This window comes from Ailuropoda melanoleuca, chromosome 9 (genome assembly GCF_002007445.2).
Source record: "Ailuropoda melanoleuca isolate Jingjing chromosome 9, ASM200744v2, whole genome shotgun sequence".
NCBI classification, from domain to species: domain Eukaryota; kingdom Metazoa; phylum Chordata; class Mammalia; order Carnivora; family Ursidae; genus Ailuropoda; species Ailuropoda melanoleuca.
In genome coordinates, this window is record NC_048226.1 from 92,879,398 (window position 1) to 92,897,759 (window position 18,362).

The window sequence follows — 18,362 nt, forward strand, 5'->3', positions numbered from 1 at the left end:
TCTGTGTGGTCTCGCTAACTGCCTGCATTCTTCCAACCTCAGCTCAGGCATTACCTCTTCTTTGCGGGTCCCCTGGGAGGGTCAGGAGTGCCCTTGTGCAAACAGGACACCTTTGCCTGCATCTATCATCCCACCTGGCTGAGCAGAATTATCCCACGGTGTACCTGTGTCCACCGCCGGACCACTAGCCCCTTACTGCCCATGATCACAGATGCTTTACCTCTGTGTCCCTGTGCTTGTTCGCCCAGCAGCACAGGACACCCGGCAGGAGGCTTGATGTTTACTGACCCGAACTGCAAGACACTGAGTCTTCAAGGACTGTGAGTGGGCTGGCCAGTGTCTCCACCACAAAAAGGGAGGCGGCTGGAGACAGGAGAGCATCCAAAGCCAGCTCGCCCATCCCACCGTGTTTCCAAGGTCCGCCCGACAAAGGAGGGCCTCGCTGTGGCCACAGCTGCGCAGCTCGGTCAGGGTTATGGACTACAGACAACACAAGTCGGTGACGATTATTTTCTGGAGAATGGGAATTTGATGAGAAAATAATGGAAAAGCCCCAGAATCAGCAGGCAAGCTGGAGAGCTCGGCTGGGATAAAGGAGCGAGGGAGACTGGGCAGAGGGGAAATGTGACTGAGGCCACACCACAGGACGTCGGCTTAGGACACCCGCCATTCTCAACTGGAGTCCCGATTCCGAAGGACAGCTCGCTGCCCCTGCTTCAACGTGGCCCTAGGCTGGGACCGATGCCACGTGGCCGAGCAGAGGCAGGAAGAAAGAATGTCGGGTCTGCCTCAGCCTCTGTACAGAGAGGCCAACCTCGGCCCCCTTCCAAGACCTACACACTGGAGGTCCCCCAGAAGGGAAGGCAGGCAGGATGCTGAGCACCCCAATTCAACAAGCTGTAGAAATTAAGTAACAGTAGATCCATGAGCCCTTTGTCTCCGTAACTGGTCCCGTGGAGTGGACTCAGGAGCTCCCAGGCTGGCAGGAGGGAGACAGAGGCCCCGGCCCATATCTACAGAGTGCAGAGCCAAGTGTGAACAAAGGAAGTGTTTCTTCATCACTCACCACAGAGAGCAAGTGTCAAGCAGAATTTCAAGTATCTGCTATTGCAAAACATCTAAGGCAGTAGCAAAAGGTCGTTTCCAGAAACATCCCTCTCCCTCTACCCCATAAAGACAAGAGGCTGCAGCTACAGCCTGGACAACTTCATTGCCATTATCTGAAATTCATTCATTCACGTGTTCCTCCATGCACGCATCCATTCACCCTGCAACTGGCCCAAGACCCAGATGTGTCAAGTCCTACGCTGGGTATGTGGGTTACAAAGAAGAATAGGCTGCCCTCCTTGACTTCCAGAAGTCCAGTCAACTAAAGGAGAAGACAGAAACAAAGTGACTTTTGCTTTGGGGATGGCAGCCGCAGTGGAGGGTTAGAGGTGATCTGAATATAAGCCGTAGACCTTTCTTAGCATGAACTGGGCATCAGTCCATGTCTACACACACACACACACACACACACACACACACACACACACACAATGAGCTACCCCCTTAGTCAGCCACCTAGGACCCTAGGACCCTAGGGCCACGGTCCAGAGGACCAGGGCTGCATGTCCAATCTGGATACTACTGAGCTGGTTAAAAATTGCAAGCCTTGTGCAGTCTGTTTCCCTGAATGGGGGGACAAAAGGCAGAGGCGGACACCCGAGGTGTCCTAGGGCACACCCTAGTTCTTGCCAACAGTCAGTCCTCAGAAAACGGGTAAAGTTAGTCTCAGGTGCCCCTGTTCTACCCTCCACAAATCAGGATACCAACACCTGCCGTCTGCATCATTTTCCAGTTCATTAAACCCTCTCGCACATTCCCTCATTCATCATTCACTGAACACCTGTTTATACGTGAAGCACTTTCCTTAGAGCTAGGAATGTGAAAAGTAATAAAACACAGCCCCTACCCTTTTGGATACCTCTTCCTCTGGGAAGCCCTCCTCGGTCTCTCAGGCTGAGGTCAATGTCTACCACCCCATCACGGGTTCATCGTTCCCTGTATCATCAGTGTCTTTCAATCAAAAGTCCCTGGCTTAGTGGAAAAAGGGATTCTTGTACCTCATGCATCACTGCATCCCCAGGGCCTACTCCACTGCGGCACACAGTGGGGGTACAACGAACCCTTGGGGGTGTGAGGTAAGAATCTAGCATCATCCCCCCCATTTTATTTCTAGATCAGGACGTTTGTCTCTGAGAGCAGGGATGCTGGGCCTCTAATCCCACTCTTTTCATAGCAAATTCCACACTGACTTGACACCCTGGCCAGCTTCTGGCTCTCCCTCTCCCCCGGAACCACAGAATCCCATCTGTCCTCCTGTGATCAATTTATTGTTGGGGATTCTACGCCCTCCCTCTGGGCATATTTTAAGATACAAGGAGACAGAGCCTGTGATTAAAAGAAAAAAAAAAAAACGGATGCTTAATGATGGAATGTCAGGCACTCATTTATTCATTAAGCAAATATTTACTGAGCACCCACGCTAGGCTCTATCCTAGGGGCAGAGAAGCAGAGTGAACGCAGGCCAAAATCACTGGCTGCCCTCGAAAGTCTGACCGTGAAATGGTGTGGTGCTAAGTGGTGTCCCTCTGGCGAATGAATGAGTGAACAAACTGCAGGTGACATCAAGTGATCACAGTAGCTGATGACAGGAAGTAACCTGAGCTGAATCGGGGCACGTGATCTATTGTAGGGGGGAGACCACAAAGTTCTTCACCCCCAGGTCCCTCTATAACCATTAGGGTACCCCTGCCTCCCTCTGTTCTCCTGTCCACATTCACAGCGCAAGACACATGGATAGAATGAGCCCCTTCTGGCCACTGCTGGCTTCCTAATCAAAGTCGAGGATTTGCGTTTACTCAGGGTCTATAAACACATACCCAAAAAAAGTGTTTAAGAGAAAGCAGATGAAATGCAGAGAAAGACAAGCCAATAAAATCAGGGGAAGATGCTGTGAGTTTTCAACCATGGCCATAATTAAACAAGCCTGGCAGGGAGGAAGCTTGGAGGGCCAAGGCCCACGGATGTGCACAGTGCCTGCGTTTACAGGGAACATGTAAACCATCACTTCCCGCAGAATTAATTGGTCCCTGGTGGGAGATCCGTGCTAGGTTCCCCTGGACCATGCAGCGAATGTGGCTTTCCCGCCCCACTCCTGCCACCAGGCTGTCACACAGCTTGTCAAGACCGCATTTTAAAAATCTGCGGACTGGCAGGTCAGTTGAGGACAACCTTTGGCGGAGGAATCTGTTTTCCTAAGGAAGTGTCAGAAGCTGAGGCTGGCCTCTTCCAGAACATTCACTGTCACCTCACCTCCCAAGGCATCTATCTCATGGGGTCACTGCACCAGATACCTAAGCGACACCTGCCCACACACCATGTTCTTCCTCGGTCCAGGCAGGAACCTGGGGTGTGGAGAAGCACCTCTCTTCTGAAGTATGGGCGAGAGTCTGGCCTGAATTTGAAAGCAAGGGGCCAAGATGGAGAGCAGCCCAGGAGCCCCAAGGATCCCCCAGGAAGTGGATGACTTCCCAGAGAACAAAGGGGGCAAATGAGGGGGGATGCATAGGGCCAGCCTTAAGGAAACCCTAAAGAACAAATTTCCACAATTAAAGACAATAGCGGGGAGGGGATGAATGAGGCCCGGAAAACAGTCGATGTCTTTGATTAAGCACTGATGAAACTCCCCATCACCACTTTAATCTGGCTCCCCCGAGGGTTCTGCTGGCTTCACAATGTTTTCAGAGAAAACGATCTTGAATATACATCATTCCCCAAGCCACCACACAGAGACACAGCCCTGCTGCTTACCCCCCTCTTCGGAACAGTTTCCCAGATGAGTCTTTAATGTCACATAATGGCAGCCTTGGCTCTTCTCTGTCGAAGATGATCTTTCTCACCAGCTTTTGCACTCTGCAGGACCAATTCCTTTCACAGAGTCTCCGTGGACCTGCGGTTTCCTGCACTGAAGCTGAAGCCAATCTCCTTGACCTGACACCAGCTCCCACCAAGCCAAGGCCCTGATAACACTGAAGCACTCTCAGAAAACTGACTGGGTTCTAACACCAGAGTGAAGTCTATCCTGAGTTGACTCCAAGCATACCTGGATTCTGAGCCATTCTGAGTACGAATGATCACATGGCCGGACTGTTCCAAAGCTGAGCTGATCCACCGTTCACTGACTGCTGGTCTGCCTGCTTTTGCACAAGCTGTTCCCTTTATCTGAAATGCTATTCCCAGCACTGGACTTCAAAATTCAGTTCAAACCGTCAAACTGTCGCCTTCTCTGTAAAGCCTTCAGCCCCTCCAGCAGAGTTTACTTTAACACATCTTGAGCGTGTGAGCGCAGCCAGGCACAGGGCTTGGCCAGATGTACAGAGAGGAGAAACTTCTAAATGTGGCTAGAGACCCTCCCAGGCCAGCATCTCCAAATAACCTCTGGCTTGCAATTCTATTATTAAAAGTTTTACTGTGCAATATTTAGGCTGGACAAAAAAATATATAAAGAATAATCAAACCATCTCTTGTACCCATCGCCCAGCTTAAGGAATAAAATATAATGAATACAAAGTCCCCTGGATACCCCACCCCAATCATATTCCTCTCCCCAGTTCCCCAGAGGTAAGCACTATCCTGAATTGGGCATTTATTACTGCTGTGCATTTCTTTATACTCTTGCCACATATGATTACAGCCCCCTAAACAACGTGTATCAGCGTTTTCCAAGTTTTAAAGTTTTTATACCCTTAACACTTTGCATATTAATACAATGATTTGTTTTTATGTCCATCCCTTCCACCATCCAGGACTCTGTGAGCAGTGCCTGCATCCTTCTTATCTCCGTCTCGGGGCGCCCGCCACAAATCCTGGCCCACAGTCATGCTGAACGCATGCTTATTGCAAGTGGGAGGGGAAGAAGAGGAAGAAGGAGGAAAAGAAAACAGTGAGGACTGAGTTTTCACTCACTGGACCCAAAAAGGCATCCCCATGGAGTCTATCTGTGGCACAGTCTTCCAAAAGCCTCCTGCGGTGTGCAGACTCCAAAGGCACAGGGACCCAAGAAAGACAGGGCCCGAGCTGGCTGAGGGGACAGGGCAGCATTTGCTGTGAGGAACAGAGCCCACAGTACTGTACCCAGCACACAGCAGGGGCTCTGGATGCGTTTGGTGAATGAAAGACCATTGCTACAGGTACGACAATGGAAAGCCTGGAACAAGGCAGCATGGCTGGTCTGGAGGAGACCCAACTTGGGGACCACCTCATAGAGAGGACAGTCCTCACTTATGGAGAACCAGTGTTTTCCTTCACTCAGCTCCACAGCAGAAGGCCCAGGGTGACACACTAACTTGTCGCTCACTGCACAACACAACCCCAGGTGGCTTCCAGGAACTTTGGAGAAATCCGGAGAGGGTCATACAAATGAGAAGATGCTTAAACACATGGCGGGGGCGGGGGGGACAGAGAGGGGAGGACAGGTTATGCGGCCACCAGGAGAACAGGCTAATTCTGAGAGTACAAGAAATTCTAGCCTCCAGAATAAAGGAGGGATGAGGCCTCAGTAGGGCTCCTCCCCTTCGTTACACTGTGTCTCTGACTTTCTGGTTTCCCTGTTGGCCTGAGGTGCATCTGAGAGGAGACCACCAAGTGGCATTTAAGAGCAGCCAGGGCTAAGAAATTAAGTCCCAACTCTGGTCCTGACCAGCTGCACAGCCTGGGACAGATGACCCAACCTCTCTGGGCTTTAATTTTCTGAAAAAAGTATGCAAGCATTCTGCAAACACTCTTGGAGCAAGGCCTGCTGTGAGCCTAACCTGAGGACCTGAACCAGAGAAAGGCCCAGCCTTAGGGACTGGCCATGTTTAATGGAAAAGGCCACAGCATAAACACAAAGCATTGTACGGATGCGAAGTGCTGTGATTAGACCTTATTTGCTGTCACATAAACCACTTTCTGACTTTTTCCTCTTCCTTTTTTTTTTTTTTTTTTTAAGATTCAAGACATAGTGTTTGGTCAATGCTAAGTAGAACAGAGAGCCAGGAAGCTCATCTTTAATTCAGTGCTGACAATACTCAGCTCAGCTCAAACTTGGCAAAAATGCTTTCTTCCAGCACATCTATTCATAGACGTCTGTTCCTAGAGTTAGCTCTCAATTATTCAGTCTAACAGAGGAATTGTCCCATGCTCTGAGAAAGGCGTGCAGGAGGGCAGGAGGGAGGGGGAGGAAGGAGAGGGAAGGAAGGGCGAGAGGAGAGCCGGGCGGACCTAAAAAAGACCCCTCTCCCTCCTAGAAAGCAGACACAGCGCCCTGAAGGGTGCAAGGTGATGGTGCCCTCAGGGTAGGGTCATTAGGACAGGGACTTGGGGAGGTGACAGACATATTACCCAACTCACTCCTGAGTAAGAAGTGCTTCGTGATGGCCTCTACACAAGTGAAGAGGGGGAGGCTCGGGGGAGCGAAGTGGCAGCTAGAGGCAGTGGCACAGCTGGCCTGTGCGCCCAGTAGAGCCCCCTCAGGAGCCCCAGAAACCGAGACCCCAGGGAAGTGCAACCGTGGAGGGCCAGAGGCTTCACCCTTTCCCAAGGGCTCCACCTTGCACTGAACCTCGTACTTGCTGAGCAAATGCCATCTCTCCACCAGGTGCTGATGGGGATTCGGGGGTGGGGGTGCCAGGCACCCTGCTGTTGCCAGCTTTTCACACTGTGCTCTGGTCCTTCCCTTTCTTCCTCTGACCCTGGACACTGCAGCACGAGGAACAGGTGTGACTCAGCTGGGGACGCCCAGGGCCAGCCCAGCAAGTGGCGAGAGCTTCAGCTCCTCCTTCACTCACCCACAGCAGCACACCTGCCTGATCTCCACACCCCTTCCCCCCCCCGCAGGTGCTAGGGGAGCAGCCAGTGCCCGGCAGGACAGAGGGCCACAGGAATGGGGGAAACAAGGGATGTTCGGGACCCTCATAAATGTCTGTGTGAGATGCTAAACCGTGTCCCCCTTTGTATCTAAACACACCCACATAAAGATTATGAACCTCAGGGTTTTAAGTGAATGCTTAAAAAAACACCCCAATTTCAATTTGCCACCCAAAGCAGAAAATTAATTCATACCCTTATCCATCAAACATCCGTTGGGCACCTGCGCACCAGGTACCTTTTGATGCTCGGTGCCTTCGTGAAAAAAATGGCTAAGGAGTTTTTAACTAGAACCTCTCCAAAACGCAGGCAGAGATGACAAGTGGGCTGCATGACAGACATAGAACTTGAGAGAAAACAGCATTTTAAATACCATAGAGACTGTCTGGAAATTTGCAATCCCAGCAATGGGGGCAGCGCAGCCCCCCGCTGAGGTGCCTGGGGCTGCTCCTTCTGGGTTTCTCAGAAGGCTGACCATCCTTTCCTGCCTCCTGCATCCCGCCACAGCGCACCGGCAGAGGGTTCTCCTCCCCAGAGGTCGAGCGCAGCCCCCTCTCTCTTCATGCGCAGGAGGAGGGGGGACCCACGTGCTGGCGCACAGAAGCTGCTCTATCTCCCACTGAGGACGTGCTGGACCACGGCTCCCTCCACCGGAACCAGAAGCTCGCTTTGGCCCTTATAGACACTGCGTCACCCCAACCGAAAACACTTTGCTATTCTTCATGGCAGCTGTCATTCACCTCACCTTTCCCTGAAAGTAACTTCCATCGGACTCGATGAGAGTCGCTGGCATGGTGGTGTCCCCAGATGCCCTTCACCCCATCAGCTGCTAACCAGGAAGGGGGGGGCGGTGAGTCTTGAAAAGTCACAGGACCTCTGACCCCGGGTTACCTCCTTTATCAAAGGGCAGCAGTGGCTCCTTCCCCACGGGTCTAGGACGCTCTGCACATTCAGGGACTACTGGCTGTGTCTTTCTCCAACTGTCTTCCAATCTACCATCAGGCCTGTCAGTAGCTCAATCTCGGGCATCCCTGGGCCTCGGTTTTAGTGATTGTTCTGTTCTGTTGTATACTATTTATAAAGTGATCTAAATATTGGTTTTTCTTTCTTTCCCTGCAAACAGTAGAGTTCTAGGTTTCTTCGAAGAGATAAGAAAGGCACACAGAAGAGGGGAGGGAAGAAGGTTTCCTTCCAGTTAAAGTAATATCATAACCACACTGCAGAAAATGCATAAAAGAGAGAAAGGAAATATATCCACATTCACACCCCCCAGCACAGCCTCGGATGCCATCTTGGTGTGTACTTCCTTCCAATCTTTTTTCCTACAAATAAGTGCTTTTCTCAGTGTCCTCCCAGACTCTTGAGCCCTCACTTCAGTGGCTATAGGATATCTGACTGGAGTACTTAGTACATTTCAGACACTTAGGTTACTTCCAATTTATTACATTATTGTAAAAGGGGCTGAACAGACCATCTCTTTTTTTAAAGATTTATTTATTTATTTTAGAGAGAGAAGGCACGAGCAGGGGCAGGGGCAGAGGGAGAGGAAGAGAGAGAGAATCGCGAGCAGACTCCCTGCTGAGCACAGAGCCCAACACAGGGCTCAATTCCAGGACCCTGAGATCGTGACCTGAGCTGAAACCAAGAGTCAGTCGCTCAACAAACTGAGCCACCCAGGTGCCCCCTGAGCTGATGATCTTTGTGCCACATTCTGTCCATATCTTCAATCGCTCCTTTAGGAAAGCTTCCAAGAAATAGGTTCACTGGGTCAAAAGCTACAAATATCTTCACGGCTCTTGACATGAATTGTCATGGTTTCCCAGATGGGTCTTTAGAGGACCTGGTTGGCCACCAGCAAAAAGATACAGGTGCCTTCATGGGGCAGTGACACTGTCCACAGGGATCATGGGGTGGGGACAGGGGTACCTGCTGGGTTTTCTCTGCAGAGAGCTCTTATGGAACATTCTGGTCTCTGCACATCAGCACATGCACTCTCAGGGGTTTTTCAACTCCCCCTTGTTGAGTGGGAGCTCCATAATACACATAAGAATAAGCTCCAAAGTGGAATCAAATACTCCCTCCCTCCTGCCCCAACAGCTACTTAATATGACGGGTGACGGAAGATCAGGTTCCTTTTCTTTCGGTTTTAAGTGTCCAAGGTCTTGAGACAAAGATCAATTTACCCGAGAGAGGCATTTTCCAGCCACATTCCTGGTCATGAAGGGAGTTGCTGGTGGAAGGGGGGTGGGGATACTCAAAGGTCATACCTTGTTTATTCCTCATTTACTTCCGCAAGGGGGAGGTCTAGGGTAAAGTCACAAGTATGCAAATGCCGTTTTTCTACACTTCCCCTGCATTTCATCACTGAAACTTTGAGAAACTGCTGCTTGGGAAAGAGAAGGCCCCACTGGGAGGCAGTGCCTTGGGGAGTCGGGTCATCTCCCAAGGTTCCGGGGTCCCTCTGGGGCTCAGGAGCCTTCTCAGATCAACTCCAGATTGGGGCATTCAACCACATCCTTGAGCTATGCAGCATCAATGGCACTCAGAAAGGTCCCACTCCAGGGGCTGCTGTGACCAGACACTTGGCTTTTATTAAAAAAAAATAATAAAGTCAGGCCTCAGTAGCCTGAAAGAGGCCGCCTCTGTCTGTCTACTGAGTCTGACACATGACACAGGACAGCTGGTCCCCCCAGAATTCTCTCCAAAGTCAATCACACTCAAGCCAGAGAGACCCCTGGAATAGTCACGCATACCTATGTAATACACGTAGCCCCACTGGGTCGGACGGCTGCACGTTCTGAAGAAGTCCCCAACGCGCCACAACGAAAATGGGATCATATCCCAAGCTACTGTAACTCAGCCACATTCAACTCTACTCAAATGGCCAAACGGGTTTTTTTTTTTTTAATTTTAGAAGTTAATAAGGGGCGCCTGGGTGGTGCGGTTGGTTAAGCGTCCGACTCTTGGTTTCAGCTCAGGTCATGATCTCAGGGTCCTCGAATTGAACCCCAAGTCAGGCTCCATGCTCAGCGGGGAGTCCGCTTGAGCTTCTCTCTCTCCCTCTGTCCCTCCCCCCATTCACACTTTCTCTTTCTGTCTCTCAAATGAATGAATAAATCTTTAAAAAAAATAACAAAAGTTTAAATAATGAAAAAGCGTATTTTGCCTGTGGTACTTAATGTGTATTTGTTTTATTTTTTGGATATTCTACTCAGTTGTACATCATACACTATTGTTTGTGCCATCCATCTACTCCGACCTGTTACTGCATGGCATCGCAGACATGAAATGACACATAGGCAAACTATCCCTCAGGGACAAACTGGGAGACTATCCGAGATCATTTTCACCATGCGGTGCTGACTTCTGAAAGTCATGATTAAGACATGACTCCATGTAAGGTTTCCTCTCCCTCGGTGCTTTTAGGTCTGTACGGTAGTGGCGGAGAATCAGTCTCAGATCACAACAGGAAACCAGGCCTCCCAGGCCGGCCAGCGCCGCTGGGGGGGAGGGGTGGGGGGAAGGCCCCTGGCTTTATAACCTGCCTACCAAGAACAGGTGGGCTGGGCATGAAAACTTGCCCTGGCACTGGGCCCGAGCTGGCTGTCTAAACAGGTCCCACGTTAGAGAAGAAATCAGCGCTGTCCAAGTGCGATTTCCAGACAACACACCCCTGACCTCCTCAGCACCTTGGGCAGTGGCCCTGGGACCGTCACCTCCGGCTAGGAGATGCGTCCTCTTTTACTGCCCATCTCCCGACCCACGCCTTACAAATTCCCTTTCCTACGTGAGCCATGGCCTGAAAAAGCCTGGGAAGGAGGGGCTAGGTGATCTTCCACACCCTTTCCTTCTGAGCACCAGCCACCCCACCCCCAGCACACCCAGAGTTACAAACAGACGGTACAGGGGCAGGAGAGGACAGTACCTGGGGGGCTCTCCAACTGGGTCTCTAACAGGGACCTCTGCACCAGAATCACCTGAGAGAGCTTGTCAACAATGCGGCTTCTTGGCCCTTCCACCCAGGAAGCATAAGCACCCCACGTCATGTCAGATGAAAGGAGTACTGGGGAAGAGGGAACGAACGCATGCATAGAATGTTCTGGCAAGTTCACAGATTGAAAACGGATGGGAGGAACCAGCAGAAGTATTAATACTATGTCCACTTATTTTCTCAAGACCACAACAACCAGTATCCAAACACTGAGATTCTCCTTTCAAATTCAACCCGCCGCCAAAGCAGGAGCCCACAGCACCTATCTCCCCCCACATCTTTCTCTTGTGGGGGTGCCCGCAGACCATGCGATGTGCTGAAATTCCCAACACCAAATGCATCAAGATCTGTATTAATAGCACGAGTTAGTTTCACACTGAATTTACCAAAACACCTCAGCACTCAAATTAGCCCAAGTCATCCATCTACTTGCAGTACTCTGTAATGCTGACTTTCCTTGGCCATAGTAGGTGGCTTTGGTGACGGTGGTGGCCGAGATGCCTACATGAAAACCACCCTGTTCCAAAGCAGCATCGAGCAGCAACAGCAGCTACTCTTTGCAGACAGCTCCCTTTGGAGATTTTTGGAGTTACAGCCGAGGTTCGCTTGAAAGAGGAAGTCAAAATAGGGGGTGGGCACTCACGCTGGCGGGGTACGTTTTCCTCCCGGCTCCGAGTTTTCTCAGTGTCCTCGCCTGTGAGATGGGGACAACATGACCTGCCTCGCACAGACCCTGTGACCGTCAGAAATAAAATATGCAGATATACATTGTCCATGCTCAACAGGGAAAGCTGTTACCATTTCAGGGGAGACCAAAACCCACCACATGATGCTCATGGGAGCCCTATGATCCGGGAGGCTTTTGCCTGGGCCCTAACCTCTCTCCTGCCCCACTTCCATCAGCCCGCTGCTCTGTCCTGTCTGGTGTCAAGGGACTCCCCACTGCCATCCTGTCCCCAAAGCCAGCCACAGAGCTTCTCCGGTTCCTGGGTGACAAGAATGGACCTGGGGGGGCAGGGGGCTGGGCCTGGGTTAGCCCAAGGAAACAAAGCCTTCCTCTTCTCAAGTTGCACAGCCCCTTGGGGACTCATGTGGGTGGCAGTGGGACGCACACCGTGTACCCCCCACACAGACCCATCACAGGGCCTAGCACACAGTAAGTGCTCGCCTAATTCTAGTCACCGTATAGCAGGATTCATCTGGTTCCTCCATTACCAACTGAACACTGACACTGAAGGCCTGCTCAGCAAGGACTGGAAAACGTCACTCGGCTTTCATTCACAAGCCCGTGTGATCTTAGACACACAGCCTGGCCGCTGGGGCCTCCAGGGTTCAGAGCAATACACGAAACCAGAGTTCAGGAGAGCAGAGCAGACATTTTAGGATGTTATTGACCGAGTTTCACTTCCACATCGTCTTCTGCGTTCGACTTCCACTCTGGTTTTGAGCAAAGCTGGGGCCGCGCAGAGACAGGCAGGAAAAGCCTCCGATAGCTGCAGGTTCCTCTCCCTGAGGCCGGGTGGGTAGCAGCCTTGAACTCTAGAGCACCTCTCAGCCGTCAGGCCCCGAGCCAGGCGCAGTCAGACGCCTTCTGACGCAAGAGCACAACAGGCTGCAAAGCAGGCACTGAGATGCCAGAGGGGGGTGTGCGACCTCCGAGCCGCACCGCGAGGGAACCGGGCAAGCCGACACGCAGCTGGCCCAGGCTGCCCAGCTCTGCACCCTGCCAGCCTCCCCAAGCAAAGGAGACCCCCAGAGGGGCCAGCCACAGTGTCTGGTTTTACGTAAAGCCACCGCAGCAGGGTGATGTTATCAGAAACATCTGCCTCCCATCAAGTTCAGACCTTGTATCTCTGCCAAGCAGATGGCCCTGGCCCGACACTTGCACTGGACACACCAGTCCTCACTCACCTGTGATGAGGGCCTGCGGGAGGGGGACCTTTGGGAAGTGTTCCCGCCAGGGACTAGCTAGCAGCTTACATGCACATGGCCTCACTGAGCCCTTCAAAGCACCCGGAGAGGCAGGCGCGGTCAGCCCCACTTCCGCGGCCCAGGCTCAGCAAGGTGAGGGACTGGCCCAAGGTCACACCATGGCTGAGTGGCAGGGCTGGGGCTCCGGGAGCTCCTCGGGGCGGCAGTGTCTGCTGAGTGGGCATTGGGTTTAAATTCCAAAGAGCTCCAAGTGGCCAGACAGAGCCAGTCCCAGGGGCTCCCTGAAGCAGATGAGCAAAGACGCGTGCTGCCCAAGCCTCCTCCCGTCCTTGACTCCTGCGCATAAATGCATCCCACTGCACTCCCCACATCTGATGATGCCGGGGGGGGGGGGGGGGGGGGGGGCAAGCAGGCCATCAGCCTCTGAGGACATGTGAACTCGACGCTGTTGCCTTCCCTGCCTTGGGCCTTCTTTTTCACTGTAGATTTAAGTGCTTAGTCCTCTGCTGAAGGAAGGCCACAGCACTGATACCGCTGAGCTGGGACAGGGCACCCAGCCAGCACCAGTCCCTGGGCTGGGGCTGCCTTGCACCAAGGACTGTCCCAAGACACTCACAGGCAGACACCGTGGAGCCATGAGGAAAGGCCCTGCTAAGACCCAGGTTCCAGGCCTAATTGGGCCTCTTGGGCAAGATGCTTCCCCTTTTGGTTCCCAGTTCCCTCATCTGTTAAGTTGAGAGTCCTGGACGCCTAACCCCCGACACTCTGAGCATGAGCTTCCTGCTCGATCCTTCCAGCCCTAACCACGTGTGAAGACCTGTTACACTCACACTGCCTCCCTCCCCGCCTCAACTGCTCCGAGGGTACAGGCCTTGTGGTAGATAATGGGGGCTCTCTTCTTGCCACCCCTTTGTGTTCTTACTGGACTCTGCTCTAGGCCTCCATCTTTTTAATCGCATGTGTTATGGGCAAGGCTGCCTCTTCCACTAACTGAACTATCAGCTGCCTTCGGATCCTCGGGTGTTGTATTCAGATTCACATCCATGTCAGTCCAGGTCCTGAATGAATGACGGGAGTGGGGGCCTCCATGCTCTCCCTACTCAAAGTGTGGTCCACGGACCAGAGCTTCCTATGGGAAAGCGTAAAGAATGCAGAATCTCAGCACACCCCCAGCCTCTGACTCAGAATCTGCAAAGGAAGCCCAAGTGATCTGGGGGCACACTCCAGTCTGGGGAGCACTGTTCCAAGGTGCTCCCCGGCTCTGACTTGCCCCCACCCCACATCCCTTGCTCTGACCACCTAGAAGCCTTCCAACTTATGGACCTTAGCAGGACTCACTAAAAAGCAGCCCATCATTAACCAAAAGAGATTTGTCTTAGGAACGTTCTAGAAGAAACAGGATCTGAAATGTACAGGCCCTAGGGTGATTCCTGCCCTGTGTTACCCGCTGGCTCCCCATCCCCACCCCCCAAGTCTCAAGGAAGCTCAAGCAGCTCTCAAAAATGTTGAGGTCCCTTACCCTTGGTTCTGTGGATTTGGCTACCGTCACCCTCTCCACCCGCAAGCCCCTATAAACAGATGATTGCCCAGCTGCCAATGTCACCCAACAGAGACAAGCAGATCGGCAGGCGACCTGCCCCTCAGGAGCCCTGTGTCCATGCTCAGAAAATGCTCCTCCCTCATTCTCTACTCTTGACATTTATTCAACTTGCAAAGAAAAGAAACTTTTCCAAAACACGTTTCCGGTTTTTTAATAAACCCTGCAATTCCTCTAATGGTTTCAGATCATCTTAAATATTTATTAAAATCACTCTCAGTCACACTTCTTTAAACAAATCTCGTTGACTTCGATTATTTATATATTTACGAACATGATGTCTCCTTCCCTCGGAGCAGATGGCAGCTAGTAAGTCTTTGGAAAGGAGGAAAAAAAAAAAATCAATGGGACGGAACGTAAACTCAGTGACTCCCCGATTTACTCTTCTTGACAAGCTCTGGTACAATTATCTTCCCATTCAGTGGAAGCGCCATATGACGGCCAGTCAAACCAAACCAACGATTGGTTTGGGAAAGCATGGCGCCCTGAACTGGAATCTAGCCTGGAACTGCCAGCCCAGGGCTCAATTCCCAGGGGGAACTGGAGCCCTGTTCGTAGGGGGACAGGACAATGGGGCAGGGTGGGGATGGAAAGAGCCGTGGGGAGGGGGAGACAGGAACCCACACTGGCAGAGCACCTCCTCTGCGCCATGCACGGTGCTGGGAGGTGCTGCATGTGACGTCAGAGTTGATCTTCACAACAACTCTCACGTTTGAGCTGAAGAAGGCCCAGAGAGAGAGGACAAAGCTTGTCCAAGGTCACAGAGCTAGTAAGCAGCAGAACCAGGATGCGAACCCAGGCAGGCCGGGCCCTAAGGCCATAGCCACACTGCAGCTACAAGTAGACAAGGACAACAAGAAAGATGTAATTGCCCTTAACCTCATGTGTTCTTGGCTACAAAGTTACTATCTTTCTTTCAACCTGGTGAGGTCCGTCACTCCTCTCCAGACCATCAGAAACTTCATTCCCAAGCGCCAGGAACTTTGCCCATCTGAGAATCTGAGGGACTCAGGTGTTGGCGTTAAAGCTGGAGGGGTCCATGCAAAGGTGATGAGAACACAGGAAGTGAGTGCCGTGAGCACATCAAGAGTTAACTTTAGGAGAGAGTAAAGAAAAGACCTGTGCCCTCAGCAAGGGATGAAAAACACCAACTGAACTGCTTCACGGGCCTTTATCCAGCCATTGGGCCAGATAGGGAAGGTGAAAGAGAATGCAATCAGCCAGTCCCCTCTCACCTCAGTGTACTTCTCTGGAGAAACTCCAAGTCCAGTGAAAACAGAGACATGAGTCTAGACTTCGAGAAGCTCCAGCTGAGGAAACAGATGGTGATCGCCATTTAGCAGGGGTCTCGGCTACGGGCATCACACTGCTGCGTGAGCAGAACAACCCCACGCTGCACGGTCCCATTTTACAAATGAGAACACTGAGGCTCTGACGCTTGCTGACCTGCCGATGGGCAGAAGAGGCAAAAGTGAGCATGTGGACCTGGGTCTTGCCCTCTTACTCAGGAACCTGTGATGCGGACCGGCTGGAGCAGAGATGATTTTGCCTGTTCGCGGATGAGGAAAAGGGGGTCCCAGGCGTGCAGCGACCTGCCGAAGGCTGCCTGACCAGCGCAGAGCTAACGTGGACCCATCTGAAATCTGATTTGTCACTGACACGACACTGCCGCCACAGCGCTCCCTGGAAGACGGTTTCCCTGAAGACGGCCAAGTCCCAGGCTGCCGGAGCCACGGGACCAGGGTCTCCTCAAACAAGGAGGTGACAGTAATGCTCAAATTGAGGCCGCGTGACACTGGCGTCTCTCAAGAGTCCTTCCTGTCACGGTGTCTGGATCCTGAAGTAAGAGCTGTCAGAGGCTGGGATTCCAGAATGAGGGATCAAAATGCACTTGGGAGGAACTGTCAAAGAACAATTTCAAGGTCACCTACAGGCCAGTGCCCTGACCTTGAGGTGGAGCCCGAACGTACCTTCGTAAAGAGCAAAGGGGGGACCATCTCTCTTTGGTTCAGCTGCCACAAAACGTGTACCGTGTATCCAAGCACATACCAGACAGCCTGCCAGGTGCCAGGGGAAACACAAAGGCCATTCAGAAGGGAGCAGAGCTCACAGAAAAAAGGGGGAGCGCGCTGTGGATGGAAGATGGGCAAGGATCCTGAATCAGCCGCTTCCTGGCTGAGGGTGTGGGGCCAAGTCCTGCACCCTCGCTAAGTCCTGCAAAATAAGAATAAAACCTCTCCTTGACGGTAACCGTGACCACTCCACATCTTAAAAATGAATCTGCACATGTCAAACGTCAGGAGGCTGCCTCTTAGAATAGAAGCAGCACCCGGGGTCACCTCCTGCCCTCCGATGTGAAGAATGTCACAGCTAAGATCCAAAGAGAGGTGCACAGAAACCTTTGGGAGCTGAGAAAGAAGGGCCGGCTGTCAGAGAAAGCAAAATTACCTGAAAATCTCCCAAAGTGAAGTGCAGAAACCCATACCATGCCTTTATCTGAAGGCCATTTCCAAGTCCCCCTGTGCCTTAACCCACCCTGGTCTCCTTCAGCACACACACTGCTCCTCCCCATGCCAAAAGTCTGGCAAGATCTGGAAAATGCAAATTCCAACACGCCTCCCCAGGAAGAAAACTCAGGCCAGCTGACCACTCCTGCATGCCCTACCAAGGAAGAAAATCACCTCTCCCCGGTTCCCTCCATGTTTACCAGGAACCCCCAAGTCTGGGAAAACAGCCCAGCTGTTAGCCCTGGCAACCCTCCGCGGACAGTCATCTGGCAGTGGCAATCAAAATGATGCTTCCTTTTCATTTCCACAGAATGCAATCTTTCAAGAATAGGAGAGGCTCAAAGTCAGAGTTTAAGCTCCTTTTCACAAGGAATCAATATTTTCTCAAGATAATCCTCCTCTGGGGAGGGGATGGATTACACAGATCCCAGGTGGCAAAATGTGGCTCTCCCCCGATTGTGGGATGGATGGTCCTGGGCAAGGAAGCCAAAATGTAGACCCACCCCCACTCACTTCTCAAAATTCAAGATCCAGCTCTTCATTTCACAGATATCTACCCACAGCCTCCCAGGTGCCCAGGGACCCCTTCTAGGCGGTGAGGATGCAGAAATTAAAGGGGAGGCGATTGACAATGACACTTCCCATTACTGCGCCCCCTCCAGGCCAGGAAGTCCACACTCACTTTCTCTAGGCCCTACTCAAAGCACCCATTTTACAGACAGCCATCTAAGACTCAGAGAGGGTAAGCGATTCGTCCAAGGTCACACAGCTAGTAAGGTGGCAGGGCCAGGAATTAAGCATAGGTGCAAAGTCCACGTGATACTCCCCAGCGGGGCCTCCTTCCCGCTCAACTCCTCCCCCATCGGCTCCATTTCTTGCAGCAGGGTGGGGATCAAAGCCGCCACCCCCCTCCGCCCGCACCGGGCTCCAACCAGGGAAGTCCCCGGTTCCTCTTTCCTCCCACCCTTAGGACAGGACACACAGGTTCGCTACCCACTGTGTGTGAACACAGCCCCAGGAAAGCCCTGCAGGCTGCAAGAGCATCCACCCGATTGCACTGAACTTCCATTAAAAAAAAAAAAAAGATGATGAAAAGATAAAGGGCAAAGAGGAAGTGCTCTTTAAACATAGGCGGGTGGTTACCCCAGGAGGAAGTCTTAAGGCCAATGGAGATTTTGTTCACCCCCTCTAGTTCCTCTATTCGAAGCGGCTGGCCTTCCAGCCCCCAATGCAAGTTGGCTGGGGGCTGCACTGCGCGGGGGCTAGATCCTGCGCCCTCACCTGGAGCGCAGGAGGGGTCGGGGTGGGGGGGGCGGCCACCCCGAGCGCTCCCTCCCTCCCGGCGGGGCCCCGCCGCGCGCTCCCCGCAGCTGGGAGGACCCGG

General features: G+C 52.3%; 1 protein-coding gene and 1 long non-coding RNA gene across 3 annotated transcripts in view; both read right to left on the reverse strand.

The window, feature by feature from the left end:
- Positions 1 to 11,733, reverse strand: part of CYRIB (CYFIP related Rac1 interactor B) — a 133,435-nt gene extending 121,702 nt beyond the window's left edge. For both annotated transcript variants that reach the window (XM_034668615.1, XM_019794956.2), the window contains exon 1: positions 11,586 to 11,733. In XM_034668615.1, the coding sequence (XP_034524506.1) occupies positions 11,586 to 11,718 (133 nt within the window). In that variant the 5' untranslated portion in view covers positions 11,719 to 11,733. The remainder of the gene's footprint in view (positions 1 to 11,585) is intronic.
- Positions 11,734 to 14,608: 2,875 nt separating this feature from the next.
- Positions 14,609 to 18,259, reverse strand: LOC117803824. Its single transcript, XR_004627931.1, has 2 exons — positions 15,707 to 18,259; positions 14,609 to 14,786 (listed from the first exon to the last, which is right to left on the reverse strand). It is a non-coding gene; the product is annotated as an uncharacterized LOC117803824 (long non-coding RNA).
- Between the last annotated feature and the right edge of the window lie 103 nt (positions 18,260 to 18,362).